The 18,745-nt window shown below is 42.2% G+C and overlaps 1 protein-coding gene across 1 annotated transcript in view; it reads right to left on the bottom strand.

Annotated features, from left to right (window-relative positions):
* SLC23A1 (solute carrier family 23 member 1) overlaps nucleotides 1-18,745 on the bottom strand; it is a 258,391-nt gene that overhangs the window by 63,054 nt on the left and 176,592 nt on the right. The window contains exon 10 of the mRNA XM_075206009.1: nucleotides 13,257-13,362. Coding sequence (XP_075062110.1) covers nucleotides 13,257-13,362 — 106 coding nt within the window. The remainder of the gene's footprint in view (nucleotides 1-13,256; nucleotides 13,363-18,745) is intronic.

Genomic DNA, 18,745 nt, shown 5'->3' with positions numbered 1-18,745 from the left:
ATTCGGTTGGTGCAGACGAGAAGGCTTGTTTTAGGGAATCAAACACCTTTAAGGCATCGGTAGACCATTCTCTGGGATTGGATGATTTCCGGGTCAGAGCGGTTATTGGGGCTATGATTGAGGAGAACCCCTTAACAAACTGTCTGTAATAGTTGGCGAACCCAACAAATCTTTGAATGGCCTTGGTGCCTTGAGGAAGAGGCCAACTTTTAATAGCGGAAACCTTCTTTGGATCTATGCGTAGCCCTGATCCTGAAACAATGTACCCTAGAAAAGGGAGTTGCTCAACTTCGAAGATACACTTCTCTAATTTGCAGAAGAGTTGATTAGCTCGTAGTCGAGATAAAACTTCTTTGACATGAAGACAATGGGAGGAAATATCTCGGGAGAAAATCAAGATGTCGTCCAGATAGACAACTACAGAATGATATAATAGGTCTTGAAAAATCTCATTTACAAAGGACTGAAAGACGGCGGGGGCGTTACTAAGCCCGAAGGGCATAACTAGATATTCGAAATGTCCGTCCCGTGTGTTGAACGCTGTCTTCCACTCGTCCCCTTGGCGAATTCGTACTAAGTTATATGCCCCTCGGAGATCCAATTTAGTGAAGACTCAGGCTCCGCTAATTCTGTCAAAAAAATCCATAATAAGGGGCAGAGGGTAACGATTTTTAATGGTAATTTTATTTAGTTGCCTATAATCAATGCAGGGTCGTAGAGATCCGTCTTTTTTCTTGACGAAAAAGAACCCTGCTCCGGCCGGAGTGGAAGATTTTCTGATAAACTCTCGGGCTAGGTTTTCAGAGATATATTGAGACATGGCCTGGGTTTCTGGCAGAGACAGGAGATAAGTCCTACCTCGAGGAATCTGTTTTCCCGGAATTAAATCAATCGGACAGTCCCAAGGGCGATGAGGTGGAAGAATCTCTGATCTTTGCTTGGAAAAGACGTCCTTAAAAGTTAGATAGACCGAGGGTAATGAGGATGTCTCCAAATTGGTTTGAGTGAGGCAAACGTTGGAGCGAGGAGAAAAAATACACCGGTTATGGCACTGCAGACCCCAGGAGATAACTTCGGCACGAGCTCAGTCAAATTGTGGGGAGTGGTTCCGGAGCCAGGGGAGACCCAAAATTAAAAGATTGATGGATTGAGGTAACACTAGGAATTGAATCCACTCTTGATGCAAGGCTCCAATCCGCAATTGAACCTCACTAGTGATGCTGGAAATGGTGCCGTTGCTGACACGATTACAGTCTACAGCTGTTAGTGTTAACATCTGTGGAAGAGCCAAAATTGGTAACTGAAGCTGTGAGGCAAGAGAGGCCGAGATGAAATTCCCGGCCGCACCAGAGTCCACGAAGGCTAGGATCTGCTGGGGTCCCTTAGAACTGACCAGTAGAACAGGCATAAGGAACTCAGGGTTAGAAGTTGAGTAGGGAGTGGAAACAGCTACTCCTAAGGTGGCCTCCCTCTTACCGTTTAGGAGGGAGCGTTTCCCGGTCTTTTAGGACAGAGGCTTAGTACATGTCCGGACTCTCCGCAATATAGACACAGTCTCTGTTTGAATCGTCTCTCACGCTCCTCAGGCGTCAATTTTTAGCGACCCAGCTGCATCGGTTCCTCTGTAGCCGAAATAGGATTTTGAAAGGTAGGTGCCAAGCGGGTGGGGCGTCTTGAGAGAGATCTCTCCGATGTTCTTTCCCTAAAACGTAGGTCAATCCGGATACACAGGGAAATGAGGGTATCCAGGTCAGGGGGAAGTTCCCTGGTGACCAGCTCATCCTTAATTCGGTCCGTAAGGCCCTGCCAAAAGGTAGCAATGAGAGCCTCGTTGTTCCATCGCAGCTCCGACGCAAGAGTACGGAACTGTACTGCATACTGACCAACTGACATTGAACCTTGTCGAAGATTTAATAGACCAGAAGCAGCTGAGGAGATTCGACCTGGTTCATCAAAGACCTTGCGAAACATGTCGATGAATGCTGCGGAGTTCTCTAGTAAAGGATCGTTGCGCTCCCATAACGGTGAAGCCCAGGCCAATGCTTGTCCGCTGAGCAGGGAAATCATGAAGGCTACCTTGGTATGCTCAGATGAGAAGGCAGTAGAGTTGCACTCAAAATGGATTGCGCACTGATTGAGGAACCCCCTGCATCTTTTAGGATCTCCGTCATACTTTTCTGGAGACGGAATCCTAAGCCCGGTAGAATGAGCCGGGGAAGGGAACGGAGCCACCGGAGCAACTGCGGCCAAAGATGAAGCAGCGGGAGGTTCCATCGGAGGTGGTTGGACCGCCTGTAAGGAGTCTAGACGAGACAGTATCCCTTGGACACACTGAAGTAAACGGCCCTGACCGGCTTCTTGCTGTTCCACTCGGCGGCCCAGGTGGATGAGCAGATCCCGAGCTGAGGGTTCACCTGTTCCATATGACGTCATGGCCAGAGTAAACTGTCACAACTTGAGTATTTGCTTTCTGGTTTTGGCACTACTCACCAAAGAGGCGCGGAGTCTAACGTGTTCCAGGTATTCACCAGGAACCCCCGCAAGGGAGTATGGTCTTAGCTGCAGGAGACACGCAGGTTGCGGTCCTCAGAGGGAGCAACCAGTGAAGCGGTAAGATGAAAACGGTGTCAGGCAGGCCGGGTCAGAAACGAGAGAATCAGGATATGCCACAGGGAAAATCCAAAGCCGTAGTTAGTAGTAGCCGGGTCCGGGGTCAGAAGCGCAGGAGAGGATAGTCAACAAGCCGGGTTCAGTACACAGGGATATCAGAAGTAGAATGGTCAGCAAGCCGGGTTCAGTACACAGGGATATCAGAAGTAGAATGGTCAGCAACAATCCGGGTAATTCACAGAGAAGAAGGAGGACACAGGAACGCTGGAGCTAGGTGGGACCTATTACTCTGGCACTCTCCTAGTGCCAGAGTGATCCTTAAATAGTGCTGCCTTCAATTAGCGGCGGTGGTGACGCTGAACACCACCGCCGGCTTAACTGGAGAGCGTTCCGTTGCCTAGCAACGGAACATGACAGCCGACCCGGAAGTGTGCTCGGTTGCCTAGATTTCAGAGAGTAGTTAGGGTATAACGAACCAAGAGCTGAGAAACAGGGTCAGGTCAGAAGAAGATCAGGTTGGTGGAGAAACGCGTTTTCCACGCTCAGCCATGGAGCCCAGACTTGGCTTTTATCATGGAGGTAGTACGCAATCTCCTCCATGGCGGCCACTTGTCAAATCTGTCTTTTAAGGGCCAAAAGGGACGAAGGTGAGGTCTTTTTCCAGTTAAGGGCTATAAGTGATTGGCTGCTGTCAGAATGTAGGCAGTTAGTTTCTTGGAGAATTTGTCCAAATCTTGAGAAGGGTAACACAAAAGAAAAACCCAGGGATCTTTTGGGAGTCCCAGAAGGAGGTGATCATCAGGCAAGTCCACCAAATAAGAAGTATTGTGCCCCTATGGCCACAACCTCACCAACAATAGGGTGAGGAAGAAGGAAACATTCTGTGGAGGCTTGTGGGGGTGTAATACCAGCGGTAATAGATTTTGTAAGAAGTTTCCTTCAGTTTGGTTGATATTGAGCATTTGAGCTATCCCAAGTCTCATGTCTTCCCAGGCCTCCTCATCCGGAGGGGGGGACCAAGGTCCTTTTCCCACTCTTCCTCATAAGGGTTTGAAGATGGAAGAGCAGAAGTGAGAAGAATACCATATATTTGTGAAATCATGCCCTTATCCAGGAGGCGACGCCTACAGAGAGATTCGAAAGGAGTAAGATCTCTAAGAACATATGTTGGCGGGAGGGATCGTAAGAAGTGGTTAATTTGGAAAAATTCGAAGGGACTGAGGGTTTCTGATGGGGATTGGAGCTGGAGATATGCAAGCGAAAGCCATCTGCCTTGTTTGGATAAATCTATTGGGAATTTAAAACCTGCACAAGTCCACCTGCGGTGTATTGTGGTGGCAGAACCTGGAGGAAACACCGGATTGTGCCAGATGGGGGTAAAAGGGGATATCGCAGCTGAGAGATTTAGTTTGAAAGAGTGGGAGTCCCAGAGCATGGTATCAAATTTAATGGAGGGGAGCAATTTAACAGCAGGGGGACGGCGAGGAGGTGACAAACCCCAAAGAGGGGCGAGCTCAGGAAGGGTTAGGTAGGCCGACTCTATGTTGAGCCATGAGATGGAACCTGGGGGTGCGTATGTGGCTACGATTTGCGAGAATTGGGAAGCCAGATAATATAGTTTAAGGTTGGGGAGGCCTCTGCTACCTTCAGGGATAGGACGCTTTAGAACAGGGGTGTCCAACCTTTTAGCTTCCCTGGGCCACATTGGCAGACGACGAGTTGGTTTGGGCCGCACATAAGATACACTAACAATAACGATAGCTGATCATCCAAAAAACCATAGAAAACATAGTTAACATATATATATATGAGGAAAAAAGTGATATATATATATATATATATATATATAGATATCACTTTTTTTTTTTAAATCCCCCTATACTTACCTTTCAATCGCCCTGTTCAAAAAATCCTCTCAAGTTATTATACTATATTCAGTTTATGTATTGTTTCGATGCAATATCATTTAAGCCAGGCATTGTATATCAGGGTGCAATGACCAGGCCTGCGGTACCTGACATATACACCACTGTGACCCCAAATTGTGACCTGTTTTGATAATTACACCACTATGTTAGTTAAGGGATAACAACTTATAATGGGCCAAAGAGAATAATATATAATGCCCCATTAGTAATACAAGTAGAAGTATGTAGCAGGGAGATAAGGTCCATGATGCTCCAGGACCAGGTGACTTTTGTTCACTTGTCAGCGTCCCTTGAAATAATAAAAAAAATCCCCCTTAACTTACCTTTTAATCGGCTTGTTCTCCTGTCCTCTTCTCTTCTTTTCTCAAATTCTGATGACATCACGCCCGACATTCACTGCGAGCGCCGCACGGAGGAGGAGACAAGGGAGGGAGCCGGAGTACCAGTTGACGTGACCGCGTGACCGCAAGGTAAGTAGTTTCTTTTTTATTTTTTTGCAGGATTTGTTTTTCCCATTAAGAGCGCTGCCCCCTTGCCACAACCAAAACTCCTTCTGGGCCACATTTACAGGCGTGCTGGGCAGGGACAACCCTGCTTTAGAATTTTGGCTGAGATTCTTGGGGGTCTATGATTCCAGATAAAGTGGGTGAGGGCATTTTGGGTATTGGCAAGGAAAGAATCAGGGACAGCTACCGGTAGGGTTTGGAAAAGGTATACTCACTTAGGGAGAATATTCATTTTGACAGCTATGATCCTGTCCAGCCATGAGATAATGAGGCGGTTCCAAGAAGATAGATCAGCCCGCATCCTGGAAATAAGAGGTAGGAAGTTCTCACGAAACAGGAGATCATAACGAGATGTGAGGAAAACACCCAGGAACTTGATCTTTCTGTGTTGCCATTTGAAATTAAAATTAGCCTGGAGAAGGAGTATCCCAAGGGGGGACATGGAGCAGCATAGCCTCCGATTTGGCGTAGTTTTTTCCTATATCCTGAAACCTCACTGTAGTTTTGGAGGGTGGCAAATAAGTTGGTGTTAGGAACTCTTCCAGCCGGCACAACAAAACCCGGAGTCTACTCCGAAAGCCTGGTGTTCACTGGAGCCCCTAGTGGTGGGGACAGACTTGGCCGCAGGCTAGCGGAGGGTCGAGAGTTGTGCACCAGCTAAGGAGATCCCATAAATAGAGAGTAGTGGTGGACAGCAGCGTGGGGTTCAGGCAGGGTCGGTGCCGCAGGACAAAGCAAGGTCAGGGGTCAAGGGCACAGGTTTGAAATCCAGGGACAGGCGAAAGATCAGGGGCACGAGCAGAGAATTGAAATCCGGGTTCAGGCAATTGGTAAGGGTCAGAAGCACAGGTTCAAAGTCCAGGAACAAGCAAGGGTCATACACGGGAAATCTATCATAGGTTAACACCAAACACAGAGGTAATGTAGCAGGCAGCAGGACTGTAAACAGGACGCTATAACCGGCAGTGAGGCTCAGTCCTCACTGCCCTAAATACTACTTCTAGCCAATCAGAGCCTAGCTCTGCAACTACTCACAACCCTTGCCTGATTAATAGCCTACAGGCTGCGCTCTTGTCCGCGCTTGCGCCCAAAGCGCCTAGGCACAATTCTTGGCGTCCGGCCGTTGTCCTGGCAACGGTCGGGCCGAATTTCCGGAAGTGACGTCCTGGTCAACATAGCGATGGCCGGGACGCCAGAAGAAGCAGGAACTGAGTCGTGGCGGTGCCCGCGGCCGCAGCGGCTCGTGACAGTTGGGTAAAGAGATCCCTGGCTGGGTAAGCGAAAGAAGTATATCATCTGCAAAGAGTGAGATTATCAGAGCAAATATTAAAGGGGAAAGGGGCAACTTTGTCGTGTGCCATTACGAATGGTGACAGGCTCTGAGGGAGTACCATTAATCAGGACTTTAGCAGTGGGGGTAGTGTATAATGCTAGGACGCCAGTGAGAAAATCGCCAGTGAAGCCAAAGGATTCAAGAACTGCCTTCATGAAATCCCAGGAGATCCTATCAAATGCTTTTTCGGCATCTAGAGAGAGAATAATAGTTAGGGATCTTCTGGTATTTGAATATGGATGATGTTGATGGCACATCTGATATTATCCCTCGACTGGCGCTCCGGGATAAATCCTGCCTGATCATAATGGATTAGAGAGGGGAGGAAAGTATTCAATAAGTCTGCAAATTTATTGTAGTATGCGGCCGTGAAGTCGTCAGGGCCTGGGGATTCACCATTTTTTTTGTCCTTTAATGGATTGATGAATCTCGTCTAACGAGATTTCTTCATTAAGAAGTGTGAGGGCCTGATGGGATAATTTAGGCAGCCTGGTTGTAGTCAGGAAGTTAGCAATCAAAGCGGAGGGAGCTTTCAGTGGTGGGGACGTATTGGGAGCCAGGAGGTTATAAAGAGCGGTATAATACTGTTGGAATGCTGTCCTGATATGTGCTGGATCGAGTTGAGTTAGTTGGTTATGGGAGTCTCGAATAGCTATAATATTTCTATGTGTTCTATTTGCACGTAGGCGGTATGCAAGGATTTTATCAGCTTAGTCTCCCTTTTCATAGAAGATCTGATGGAGCCATTTAAGGCGTTTGGCTGCTTGTTTAGAGAGGAGGAGATTTAGCTTGGCTCTAGCTTCACGGAGAGCAGTAAGGTTTGCAGGGTCAGTGGATGCTTTATGTTGTGCTTCTAGGGTTTGGAGTTGGATAGAGAGCTCATTGGTTCGGGTGAGGTTTTCTTTTTTCTGTCTGGAGGCCATGCTAATCAAGTGTAACTTATGTTTTTATAGTATGTATCATATATTTATGTACTCCAAAAGAAAATCCCCCTTCTTTCCAAACCCCAACCCTATGAGTCTCCCTCTATTCTCTCCAGACCTCTCCAGACCCCACTCCATTCTCTCCAGCCCTCCCTCCTGTTCTCCCCAGCCCCTGCAGTAATTTAATTACCATTGTACTCCTGAGCTTAGCTTCTCCTTCACTCTGCTTCTTATTTCTGTGTCCTCCCTCTGTGTCTTCTTGCTCCTCCTATCTTTTGTTTCCATGCTATCTCCTCTTGTCTCCTCTATTCTAACAGCGTCCTGATGTAATATTTGCATGTCATGATGCAGTAGTGAGCAGGGAGCCAGTGCCTTTCTCGCTCTGGGTCTCTGCTAATGGGCAAATACAGCTATGCTGTCCTGCTCGTGGAAAGCAGCACATCATTTGTTTGGTGGTGATTTTCATAACTGATAGTCACTGCCCTTGTTATGGCCCTGCAATTAGGTTCTGATTCATCTTTGGACATAAGTCCCTTTGCGTGCCATATTTTGCATGAAACACCTGTTCCAATGCTCAGAAATGGTCCTTATGCCAGTGAACGCAATTGCATGCAATTCATGTCTGAATGCAAATGACACATATAACAGCCTATGACTTGAGAGGTGGAATGGGGGAGGGAAAGGGCAGATGAACATAGGCGTAAAGAATCCGGGTTTATTTGGCCCAATTATTTCCACTTCGCACAGGCTGGCCACCCAAGGGAGCCTTACTAACCAGTGAAGCATAGACAGTAATCTTTAGGGATCCCATAGTCACTCATGCAAATGCATTTAGAAAGAAAGGTACAACAATACATTTATTATAATAAAATCAATCATTAGAATTCTATATAAAAACAGCAAATAAATGTCATGCAGGTTTACCACATTATCCATCAATTAGCCCACGAGCTTAAGGATCTTCAGTCACCAGGATGTCCTGACTTGCTGTATCCTGGCCACTTGGCTGACAATCTCTCCTCTACCATCATGATAGGAGTCTTGCCCTTGGTCACCCTGTTAGGTCAGGCCCACAAGACACAAGAGTAACAAGACATATGAAGTGCTTCTGAGCTGCAGATGTCCCAGCAGAATGCTCAGTCCATTAGAAGTCTAGACCTCAAAGCTGGAGTTCTTCCCAGGATCAAATCAAAATCAGCATCAAGCTCCTTTGGCTCTTACTCTATTCTCTATATCTTGTAGTTTTCCAACATTCTAGTGGCTGGGTTAGGGGTGGCCTTGGAAAATGGGATCCTCCATGAGTGGCTGTCTGTCAAAAGGGACTGTTACAGGGCTGTCCCTTTTCATCCCAATACACCCCTTAGTACCCTGGAGGGTTGATTTTCATGATATCTGAAGAGACAACTGGGACCTGCTCAGATTAATTAAGGGGAAAGGGCAAGATGATTAAGTGACACTCCCAGTACAAATTTTATCAGCCAGAACTAGCTTCTAGCTGATAAAGGACTTCAAAGGTCTTCCTATAGAGAAAGGAGGAGGAGAATAAATGCAGCTACCTGTATACTGTAACTGGACCCCACCCGATCCTTACCTGGCTTCAGTTCAGTATAAGAAGAATGTTTTGCAGTATTATTGCAATATCAAATATATATATATATATATATATATATATATATATATATATATACACATACACTGATCAGTCAAGACATTAAAACCATCTGCCTAATATTACGTAGGTCCCCCTCGTGGTGCCAAACCATCTCTGACCCATCGAAGCAAGGCACCAAAATATTAGCAGTAGATCCTTTAAGTTCTGTAAGTTACAAGGTGGGGCCTCCATGGCTCAGACTTGTTTTTTCAGCACATCCACAAATACTCCATTGGATTGAGATATGAGGCATTTGGAGGCCAAGTCCACACCATGAACTCTTTGCCATGTTCCCAAAACCATTCCTGAACAATTTTTGCAGTGTGGCAAGGTACATTATCCTGCTGAAAGAACCACTGCCATTGGGAAATACCGTTGCCATGAAGGGGAATATATGGTCTGCAACAATGTTTAGGTAGGTGGTATGTATCAAAGTAAGATCCAGATGAATGCCAAGACCAAAGGTTCCCCAGCAGAACATTGCCCAGTGCATCACACTGCCTCCACCGGCCTAGCTTTTTCCATTAGTCATCCTTTTGCCACCTCTTTCCTAAGTAAATGATGCAAACACACGGCAATCCACATGATGTAAAAGAAACCGTGATTCATCAGACCAGGCCACCTTCTTCCATTGCTCTATGGTCCAGTTCCGGTGCTCATGTGCCCATTGTAGGCGCTTTCGGTGGTGGACAGGGGTCAGCATGGACACTCTGTACAGTCTGTGGCTGCATCGCCCAATAAGCAGCAAACTGCGATGCACTGTGTATTCTGAAACCTTTCTATGATAGCCAGCATTAACTTTTTCAGCAATTTGTGCTACAGTAGCCCTTCTGTGAAATTTGATCAGGCAGCTAGCTTTCACTCCCCATGGGTATCAATGAGCCTTGGGGCTCATGACCCTGTTGCTAGTTCATCAGTTGTCCTACCATTGGACCACTTTTGGTAGATACTAACCACTACTGGTAACACCCCACAACACCTGCCATTTTGGGGATACTCTGACCCAGTCGTAGTCCTAGCCATCACAATTTGGTTGCTCCGATCCGTATACTTGCTGACTGTTCATTTGCTACCTAATATATCCCAGCCCTTGACAGGTGTCATTGTAATGAGATAATCAATGTTATTCACTTCACTTGTCAGTGGTTTTAATGTTGTGACTGATTGTTTCATACTTTATACACTAGGATAAAGCTAGCTATCTTCTGTACATGCATAACTATTGAGGGGTATTAATGACAGTATAAACATTCCATGTACTGAGTATGGGGTGCTGTTTATCAGTCATTCTGCCTACACAATTAAGCATAAACCTGCACATATTTGGTTGTTCTGCCAGAAAAAAATAGGCTTTGTGTTGCAAATAACTTATGAAACCCAAAAATAACTACAGGGGGTAAATGTATGAACATGCGGGTTCTTCAACACCCGCGTGTTCAGTGTGTTCGAAGATTAAATTTCAAGCGGCGCTGCATTGTAAAGGGAAACCTTTACAATGCAGCGCCGCTTGAAATTTAATCGCCGAACACGCTGAACACGCGGGTGTTGAAGAACCCGCATGTTCATACATTTACCCCCAGATGTATAAATCCATATTTTGCAGTTATAGAAGAGGCACATATTTTGTGCAGCAAATTATATTTTGTGCCACATAATAGATTAATGTACAACAAATCAATTTTGTGAGGTTTTAACATTTTTTTTGTCCCAGAAAGCAGTTTTGAACCAGAAAATATATTTTGCTTTATAAAATTGATATTGTATTACATATGCATGTGAAATAATTTTATATTATCGGTATACTAAAAAATCATTTTATATGACCAAATACAAGTTTGAAAGTCAAGCTCATTCAAAATGGAATAAACTAGACAATTATTTATGTATGATTATATCATACCAAATAAAAATATAATAACTTTAAGTCACAAACCAGTTAATATATTTTTTGTAATCAAGTCAAGATTTGTGGAAAGGTTGCAATTGCAAAAGCTTTTCTTCTTATGTATGACAGACAACATTAACAATTACAGGTAAAATGTTTCTTTTGTTACTCTTCTAACAATTATTTATTTATATTATTTCTCTATAGTGAAGAGAAGTAGGAGGGGCATGGCAAAAATATCTTAAGAGGGGGACCATTTAAATCCAGACCTTATTGTTCTAACAAAAAGGTCTGGATATTAATGGTTCCCCATCCTTAAAATAGTGCATAGTAGTAACCATGGAGTACAGACAGTGTTTACACAAATGGGGCTCTTGCAGACCTGCTCAAACCAAACACACTTATAAGCCTCCTAGGAAGCGTATCTTTTGCACCTGTTATAGGGCTCGCTGATGAGCATGATGACTTGTTTTAAACCAGATGGGCAACACAGTGGCTCAGTGGTTAGCACTACTGCCTCACAACACTGGGATAATGGAGTTTAATTCCCAACCAGGGCCTTATATGTGTGGAGTTTATATGTTCATCCTGTGGTCGTGTGGGTCGCCTCGGTGTGCTCTGGTTTCCTCTCACATTATACTGGTTAATTGGCTGCTGACAAAATTGACACTAGTGTGTGTTAAGGAATTTAGACTAAGCTCCAATGGGGCAGGGACTGATGTGAAAGACAAATATTCTCTATACAGCACTCCCGAATTGGTTGTGCTATATAAATTGATAATGATGCATATGCTGCTGAGGCAGACACATCTCAAGATGTGTACAGCTCTGCCTGTGGGCAGAAATACTATTTTACCATGCTCTATTTTTAAGTAATTTACTCCCATTTTGTGACCAACTCTGCATCAGTCCTTATGACTTCCCAGATACTCACATCTTTGGGAGTAATCATGAGTACATTTAATTATTATTTTCCTAACTCCTGTTTATGCCAAAAGCATAACAAGAATTATGACTATGTTGCTGTTTTTTCTTACTTGCTACGATGGCTGGAAGACACTGAAAGTCATTAGAATTCAAAATGTGTAATATATTTTTGCTCATCCTAACTTATTCTGCCATTGAAATCAGATTGTTAGTAAACAAAATGTAAAAATAAGATCAAATAAATTCCAAACTGATTTCAAATATCCATGTAAGCTATTGTGAAGATACATGGTTTTCTGCCCCAATTCTAAGCACTTCACTATGACTGGCCACCCACAGCTGCCTTCCTAGGCCAGGGAAGCCTACCCAGTACATTCTAAGGTTCTTATTAGTCACTCAGGCAAATGCAGTTAGAAAATAAAGCAATACATTTATTGTAATAAAAAAACAATCACTAGATTATTATGTACACACAGTAAATAAATGGCAGGCAGGTTTACCACATCATCTGATCCTTACCCCACTAGCTTAAGGCGCTACAGTCACCTGGATGTCCTGAAAGACCCATGGAGTTCTTCTCTTAGCTGCAGCTGTGCTCCATTGGTAGAGAACGAAAACTCAAAACCAGCTCCACTGCACATTCCATGAATCAAATCCCAGAATGAATATCACCATTTCCCGTGTAGTGGTTCCTTACATCTAAGGTCAAATTTCCACAGTGCTTTTCCCCTCCCTGGGCAAACCCATGGGCCTCTCCTTGTTAACATTGGTGAGTCCTGGACTAGGGGGGTTGGAGAGGGGAGTGGAGATGAGCTGTACTTCCACAGAAACTCCCCCTGCCAGATTGTAGACCAAACGTCTTGTGAGAACAATGGATACTAATTAGCATTCCCCCTCACCAGTAACTTGCTACCTGATCCCTACCCATAACCCACCTGGCTTCACTTTAAGGAGAATGAATAAGAACCTCACTGCCACATCAATAATAAACAATAAACAATAAACAATATACATATTTACAATGAGCTACAATGTCCCCTTATCCACATGTAATTAGACACTGCAGTTGTACTCTGTTCAGCTGGGGAACAAAAGCAATTGCTATAACAAGTACATGCTATAATCCACATATTGTGAGAAATGAGGGACAGGATGGTTAGGGTGATATTAATACCCCAGCTATGTAAAATGCAATATTCTCTATATTACACATAAGTTTCTAATGAATATAAAATGAGTTGCATCTAAACTTAATACAAATAAAAATATTATTTTTGTAGTGTTCTAACTATGTTAAAGTAGAACGGCTAACTTTCTATAATCATATCTCCAGATATAAGAAACTTTAGAAATTTGAAACTAAAGCCTCACAATTGTGGGTGACTGTGCAGTCCTCTAGTTTGAGACAGAAAGTTTTATAAAAAATAGCTAACATTTGTTTTCTCATCAATTTAAAAAAAATGCATTTAGTGCAGTTCAAATAAAGTCTTTACCTTAGTGATTCCCAAAACACCTATATTTGGACTTGATGAAGTAGAACCATTTCCAGTTCCAAGTAACCCAGCAATAACACAGCAAACTCCTTCAATACATATTCCTCTGAAATATATAAAACATTTTACGCTTACCATAGGTATGCATTAGACTACTGTATCAATACATTGCTTCTGAGACTTTATTAATCCGGAAGCCATAATCAAGCTGAGTTTGAAAATCTGTTGGAGCTTACAGTTCCGCTGTTAGCACAGAAAATAATGTACAATAAATCTTCTTTTTCTTTTTTTTTTTTTTTAAAGTAAAAAAGAATATTTATTTTCTAGTTTTGAGTCAATATCCCCATTCATTTTTAAATATGTTCACACAGGAAAGATATTGCAGCAGTACAACTTAATAAATAGACAGGGATACTTAATGCTAGCATGGTTATCACTGGCATTAACCCCCCAGAAAGGAAAGAAGGCTAACTTTTAATAAACTCCTCCTGCACTTAAATCCTGTAGAGAATGATTTCTTGGTGATTTCATTGAAATAAACTAGTGCACAAATATTTATATATTATGTTACTTTGTGTATCCAATATGGTTGCTGTAAAAGCGTAATCTTCTGTATGGGGTTTTAATCTCCCCAATAGTCTGGCTAATGTATGAATGACCATTCAACAACGTAGCTTATGACTATTACCATTAATTAACTCCTCGCAAAGGTAATTCTGATTCAACCTAAGAAATATAATTCTTATTTTCCCTTGAATCCACAGCACCAATATTCATATAATAAAACTTATGCTTATGTCTTATCTCTTTAAGAATAACCACACAAAAGATTCCTTTAAAACGTGATGCATTAACATTCTAATTGTAAAACGTATGTATATATTATAAAGCAGTAGACAAGTGTAACAGTATTTAAACACAAACTCAACAGATTTCATTTACTTCTAACATAGGTGGTATAGTATAGATTTTCGTACAATACATTTAGTTCATTGCCCATTTTATAAATATAAACGTGACTGTGTTTGTGTTTTGACCAACTATTGTGTAGTGTAAGAGCGTGTGTGTGACCTATTATCTAAAGGTGTGTGAATGTAAGACAGTGTGTTGGGAGGGGGGGGGGGAGACACAGTCAAACACATGCAAATATTCTCACATTTAGCTCACATATACACTTTTACCATTTCTCCATATGTCAGGGTTAAGCCCCTCTAGCTACTCCCTGATTAGATATCTTATCATATATTCCAACAGTATACAATATATCACCTCTATTTTGTCAGGAAACTGCTTCTGAACCCCTTTATCTGTCACAAACCGCCCTCTGCGCACTTGTTACTTGGAAGCTTACTGTAAGGAAATATATAGGATTCCAACGCAAATCTCTCAATCACCTCTCTCTAAGGCTACAGATTTCGCTGGTCCTTTTTCCCAACACAGTCGCACGCTTCACACCTCTCAGCAACTGCCACCAGCTACTTATAAGGCCTGTAGCAAACCTATGACTTAATCACCCAATTGTACACACTCTGTGCCCTGGTAGCTAAACTGTTAACCCTTCACACACTGGTTTTCTAAAGAGTTAATCCAGCCAAGCAATCTGTCTCTTCTAAACAGGCAATGAATTTGTTTAGAGCAATAAGGACAGAGCTATTAAATGTTAGACTTAATACGCAAAAAGTACAATGCTTACAGAGAATAAAAAAAAACAGTTAGATAAAGATTTCAAAAAATTGCAAACAGTTATAAAAACAAATGGGATGAAAGCACAGTACATCACTTACATATAATAATGTGTATACCTGGGGCAGGCAGAAAAGATGGACAGTTCTTCAATTAGATTGATCCCCAAGAAGCTGACCCTTTGTCCCTTCATAACACAGGTTTTTAAGCAACATGAAATGGAATGGTCTTCACAGGGGCAGTGTTTAATGCTAATCGAGGGTTGTGGCCTGTGACACTTTTTCAATCACCATTTGCATGTTGCCTGATTTACTAACCAATTCTACTATGTGATCTATTTTTTTCTGTAGAGCGTTACATCGATCCAATTTTTCCAAACATTAATAAATCCCCTATAATTCTATCCATTTTTTTTTATATCAAACATGCCTAAATACAGTGTTTTCGCAGAGCTTACACTCATTTCCTTCATTTCTCTGTGGGGCAGAATTCTTAATATAACATATGAGCTGCTCTTCATCATGCTATTGTGGAATATGTGGTTGATCACTACTTTTATTGATTTTTAAGGGGCATATTTTAAAACTGAATTCTTTTGGTCAATACCGCATGTAGCCTATGTCAGCACATGGCCTCTTTAAGCCAGACCACATGCTGAGCGGTACCTAAACGTCTATTTAGGTGTCACAAATAGGCTATATCTCACCCCGTGAGCTCTTTGAAGCTGCCCCCAGGTGACACTTCTATCTTCTCACACTGGGATGTGGAAAGCCTTCCAATAAATTTACACCAGACTCTCTGACTTCACATTTTACACTTTAACTAAGCCTATCAATTTGATATAACCTATTTACACTGCAGTTATGATGTATCCCTTATAAATAACTGCAAGCTCTCTATGTTCATGACACATATATAAACCATTTATTCTCCTTTCATTTCACTTCTCTCAGTCAAAGTCCAAATGTGTAGTATAATTTTTATCATGCTTTGCAACAGTCTTTTTTCACTATCCACATTCCATTCACATGGAAGCTTCTAGATGACAGCCATTTTACAAGCACGGTAACTTCTAGATCACCTCCATGTTGCCATATTAACTATTTTAATTTATCCAGCAATAAACCACATTATTTCAGAGTTTTCCATTACAAACTACCTTTTAACAATCTGACCACTTCCTGAACAATACGATCAATGCTAAGCATCTAAGTGCTGATATCAGCCACACTCTTCAACAAACAACATAGCAGGTTTCCAATTCCATCTAAATCAAAATCTCAGTAATATAACCTTCTAATATACCTTCTACACATTTTCCTTACTTTCCCATGAAATACTTTTCCAAAACAAGCATTCTGTCTAACAAACAATGCACTACCATTTCCATGCACTTACTATACATTTACATCATAATGCATTAAACAAGCTATAACCATACACTTCCATTACACAGCATTTGCAATTTAGCTTTTACAAAGAACTGGAATAAATCATAATATTTAAAATGGTTGACTTTATGAAATGCTTTGTTACAAGTTACAAGCACATGTTGGCCATATGTGCTTGTAATGGCCTAATTGACTACCAATGAATAGGGCCCAGTTGTTAAATCCCTAATAATATACTTGTAAGTATACCATAAATATTTATTTTACACAAAGACATATATTTAGTGAGAGCCAGCAAGGCATCTATTCCAAGTATCTGTTGCAACTGATACAAATGCTACCATTTAAACCAACAATCCATCCCAATATCACAGGAACTCCAAGAATTGTACAGCATTAGAGGAGTTAACACAGTGTCAGCCATCTTAACCACATGTGCTTGTAATGGCCTAATTTACTACCAATGCAACTTTCATAGCAACAGGGCCCAGTTCTTACTAGACTAATCCACCCCAAGCACAACAATATCAGGCAAAACTCAAACAGAACTATTCAATTCAAACCTAACAAGCACACAAGCTTTTTCCCTTAACTCAAACATCTCACATACAGTATAATTCCATTCACATTTACCATCTGTATACAAATTCCCATATCTCAGCTATATTCTACCCAAAGTTAAATGATCATTTCTTTTCATATACTAACCATATGCATCCAGATTCGATCACCTTCCATTCAAAACTTCATTATAAAAAAATTTTCTGCTGGCCTGGGCCTTCCCAGGCTCTATATACAGACCGCCATTCCATTAAACTTAGTTTTCCAACAGCCGTGAACCATCTCTGCATGTCCCTATCCAGGTCAAATCAGCCAACAAAGAAAGCTTCACTTCCTCTTGTTACATGAGACCAAAACTCTTTTTTCCTGGGTGGAGTTACCTTTCCACAGGAAATAGATCACAGCATTTCATATGTTAATTCTGAGCAACTAAACAGACTTGCACCATCATTCACAAACCTTCTGTTTTGTATTGGGGGAGGAGAGATTTTCTCAGAGCCACTTCTGATTCAAGCGTGGCAGAATTCTGATTATATTATATTAGAAAATAGAATATCCTTTATCAGTTGGGCTTACCAGTTTAACACACAGACATCTTCCTGATAAGACCATAGTGGAATATGTAACAAAGCAAGCGTTCAAGCGTTCACTGAAAACCCACCTCTTCAGACAAGGTTATGATATTCCTCAACCATCATCTTAATTTCCCTAGATTACCCTATTGCCATCCTCTACACTGCTAACGCAAGACAACAACCTTCTGACCAACATTGCAACACACACAGCCCACTCAGTACTTTTACCTTTGCAGTCTGGCTGGTCCATTGTGCAATATGATGTAGCACATGCCCTTGTGTTTCTAACTCCCATTGTCCTATAGATTGTAAGCTTTCGAGCAGGGTTCTCTTACCCCTCTGTCTGTATGTATTACCCAGTATTGTCTTATTAATGTTTGTTCCCAATTGTAAAGCGCTACGGAATTTGCTGGCGCTATATTAATAAATGTTGATGATGATGAAGGGTTACCAGTGTAAAAAATGTATGCATGCAGGCCATGCTATAAGTAAATTGCGGATCCTGGTGAAATATAACAACAGGTACCTTGCTGGCAGGAACCCCCAAATCTGGGATCTGTCGGATTGCTCTGAATCCAAACTGCTCATCTTATAATTTTAGTAGTCTTTTGTTTGACCTGTAGCGCTTGTCCAAATATCTCTAGTTACGTGGACAGTCAGAACTGAATTACTTTTGTTTAACCTCCTGGTACAGCTGAGGAACTGTTGTTTGGGAGAAATGAAATAGAGATGGAATTTGGTAGTGTGCACACATGATCTCAACTACCTTGCTTAACCTGATGCACTGATGGCAGAAATTGGAAGCACACCACATGCTAACATAACTGTCATGAATTTAGTGATCTGCTGTGCATCAGCATGCTGGCTGTTATACTTGCAAACACTTGATTCACAGACAATTGTTGTTTAAAGCTATGTTTACTCTTCTAGGCCCCCTTCTGTATAGAAGTTTCACCCCCAGTAGCAGCAACAGCAACAGCTGTAGTGCGCAAAGATGCCTCTTGGGAATCATGGGATTTAAGGGAGTCAGTTTGCATATGAAAATTGGATGCTCGACTGTGTACTAATAATGAGGAGATTGGCAATAATGGTGTTGATGGTGAAGAATGCATGAGATGTCTATTGATTCTGCTTCTAGCTGATGCTGGACTGCTTGTTACTGTAAGTGATTTTCCACATTTTGATAAACTTAGTGAATGAATTTGCTGCAAATAACATAGTAGGGAGATGTAAGCTTGCATGCAGGGCCTTTGTTATTACTCGCTGGGCTCTCTGTCAG

The sequence above is a fragment of the Mixophyes fleayi genome, chromosome 4 (genome assembly GCF_038048845.1).
Source record: "Mixophyes fleayi isolate aMixFle1 chromosome 4, aMixFle1.hap1, whole genome shotgun sequence".
Classification (NCBI taxonomy): domain Eukaryota; kingdom Metazoa; phylum Chordata; class Amphibia; order Anura; family Limnodynastidae; genus Mixophyes; species Mixophyes fleayi.
Note: the sequence above shows the minus strand (reverse complement) of the source record. Positions and strands in the feature narration are given on the sequence as shown.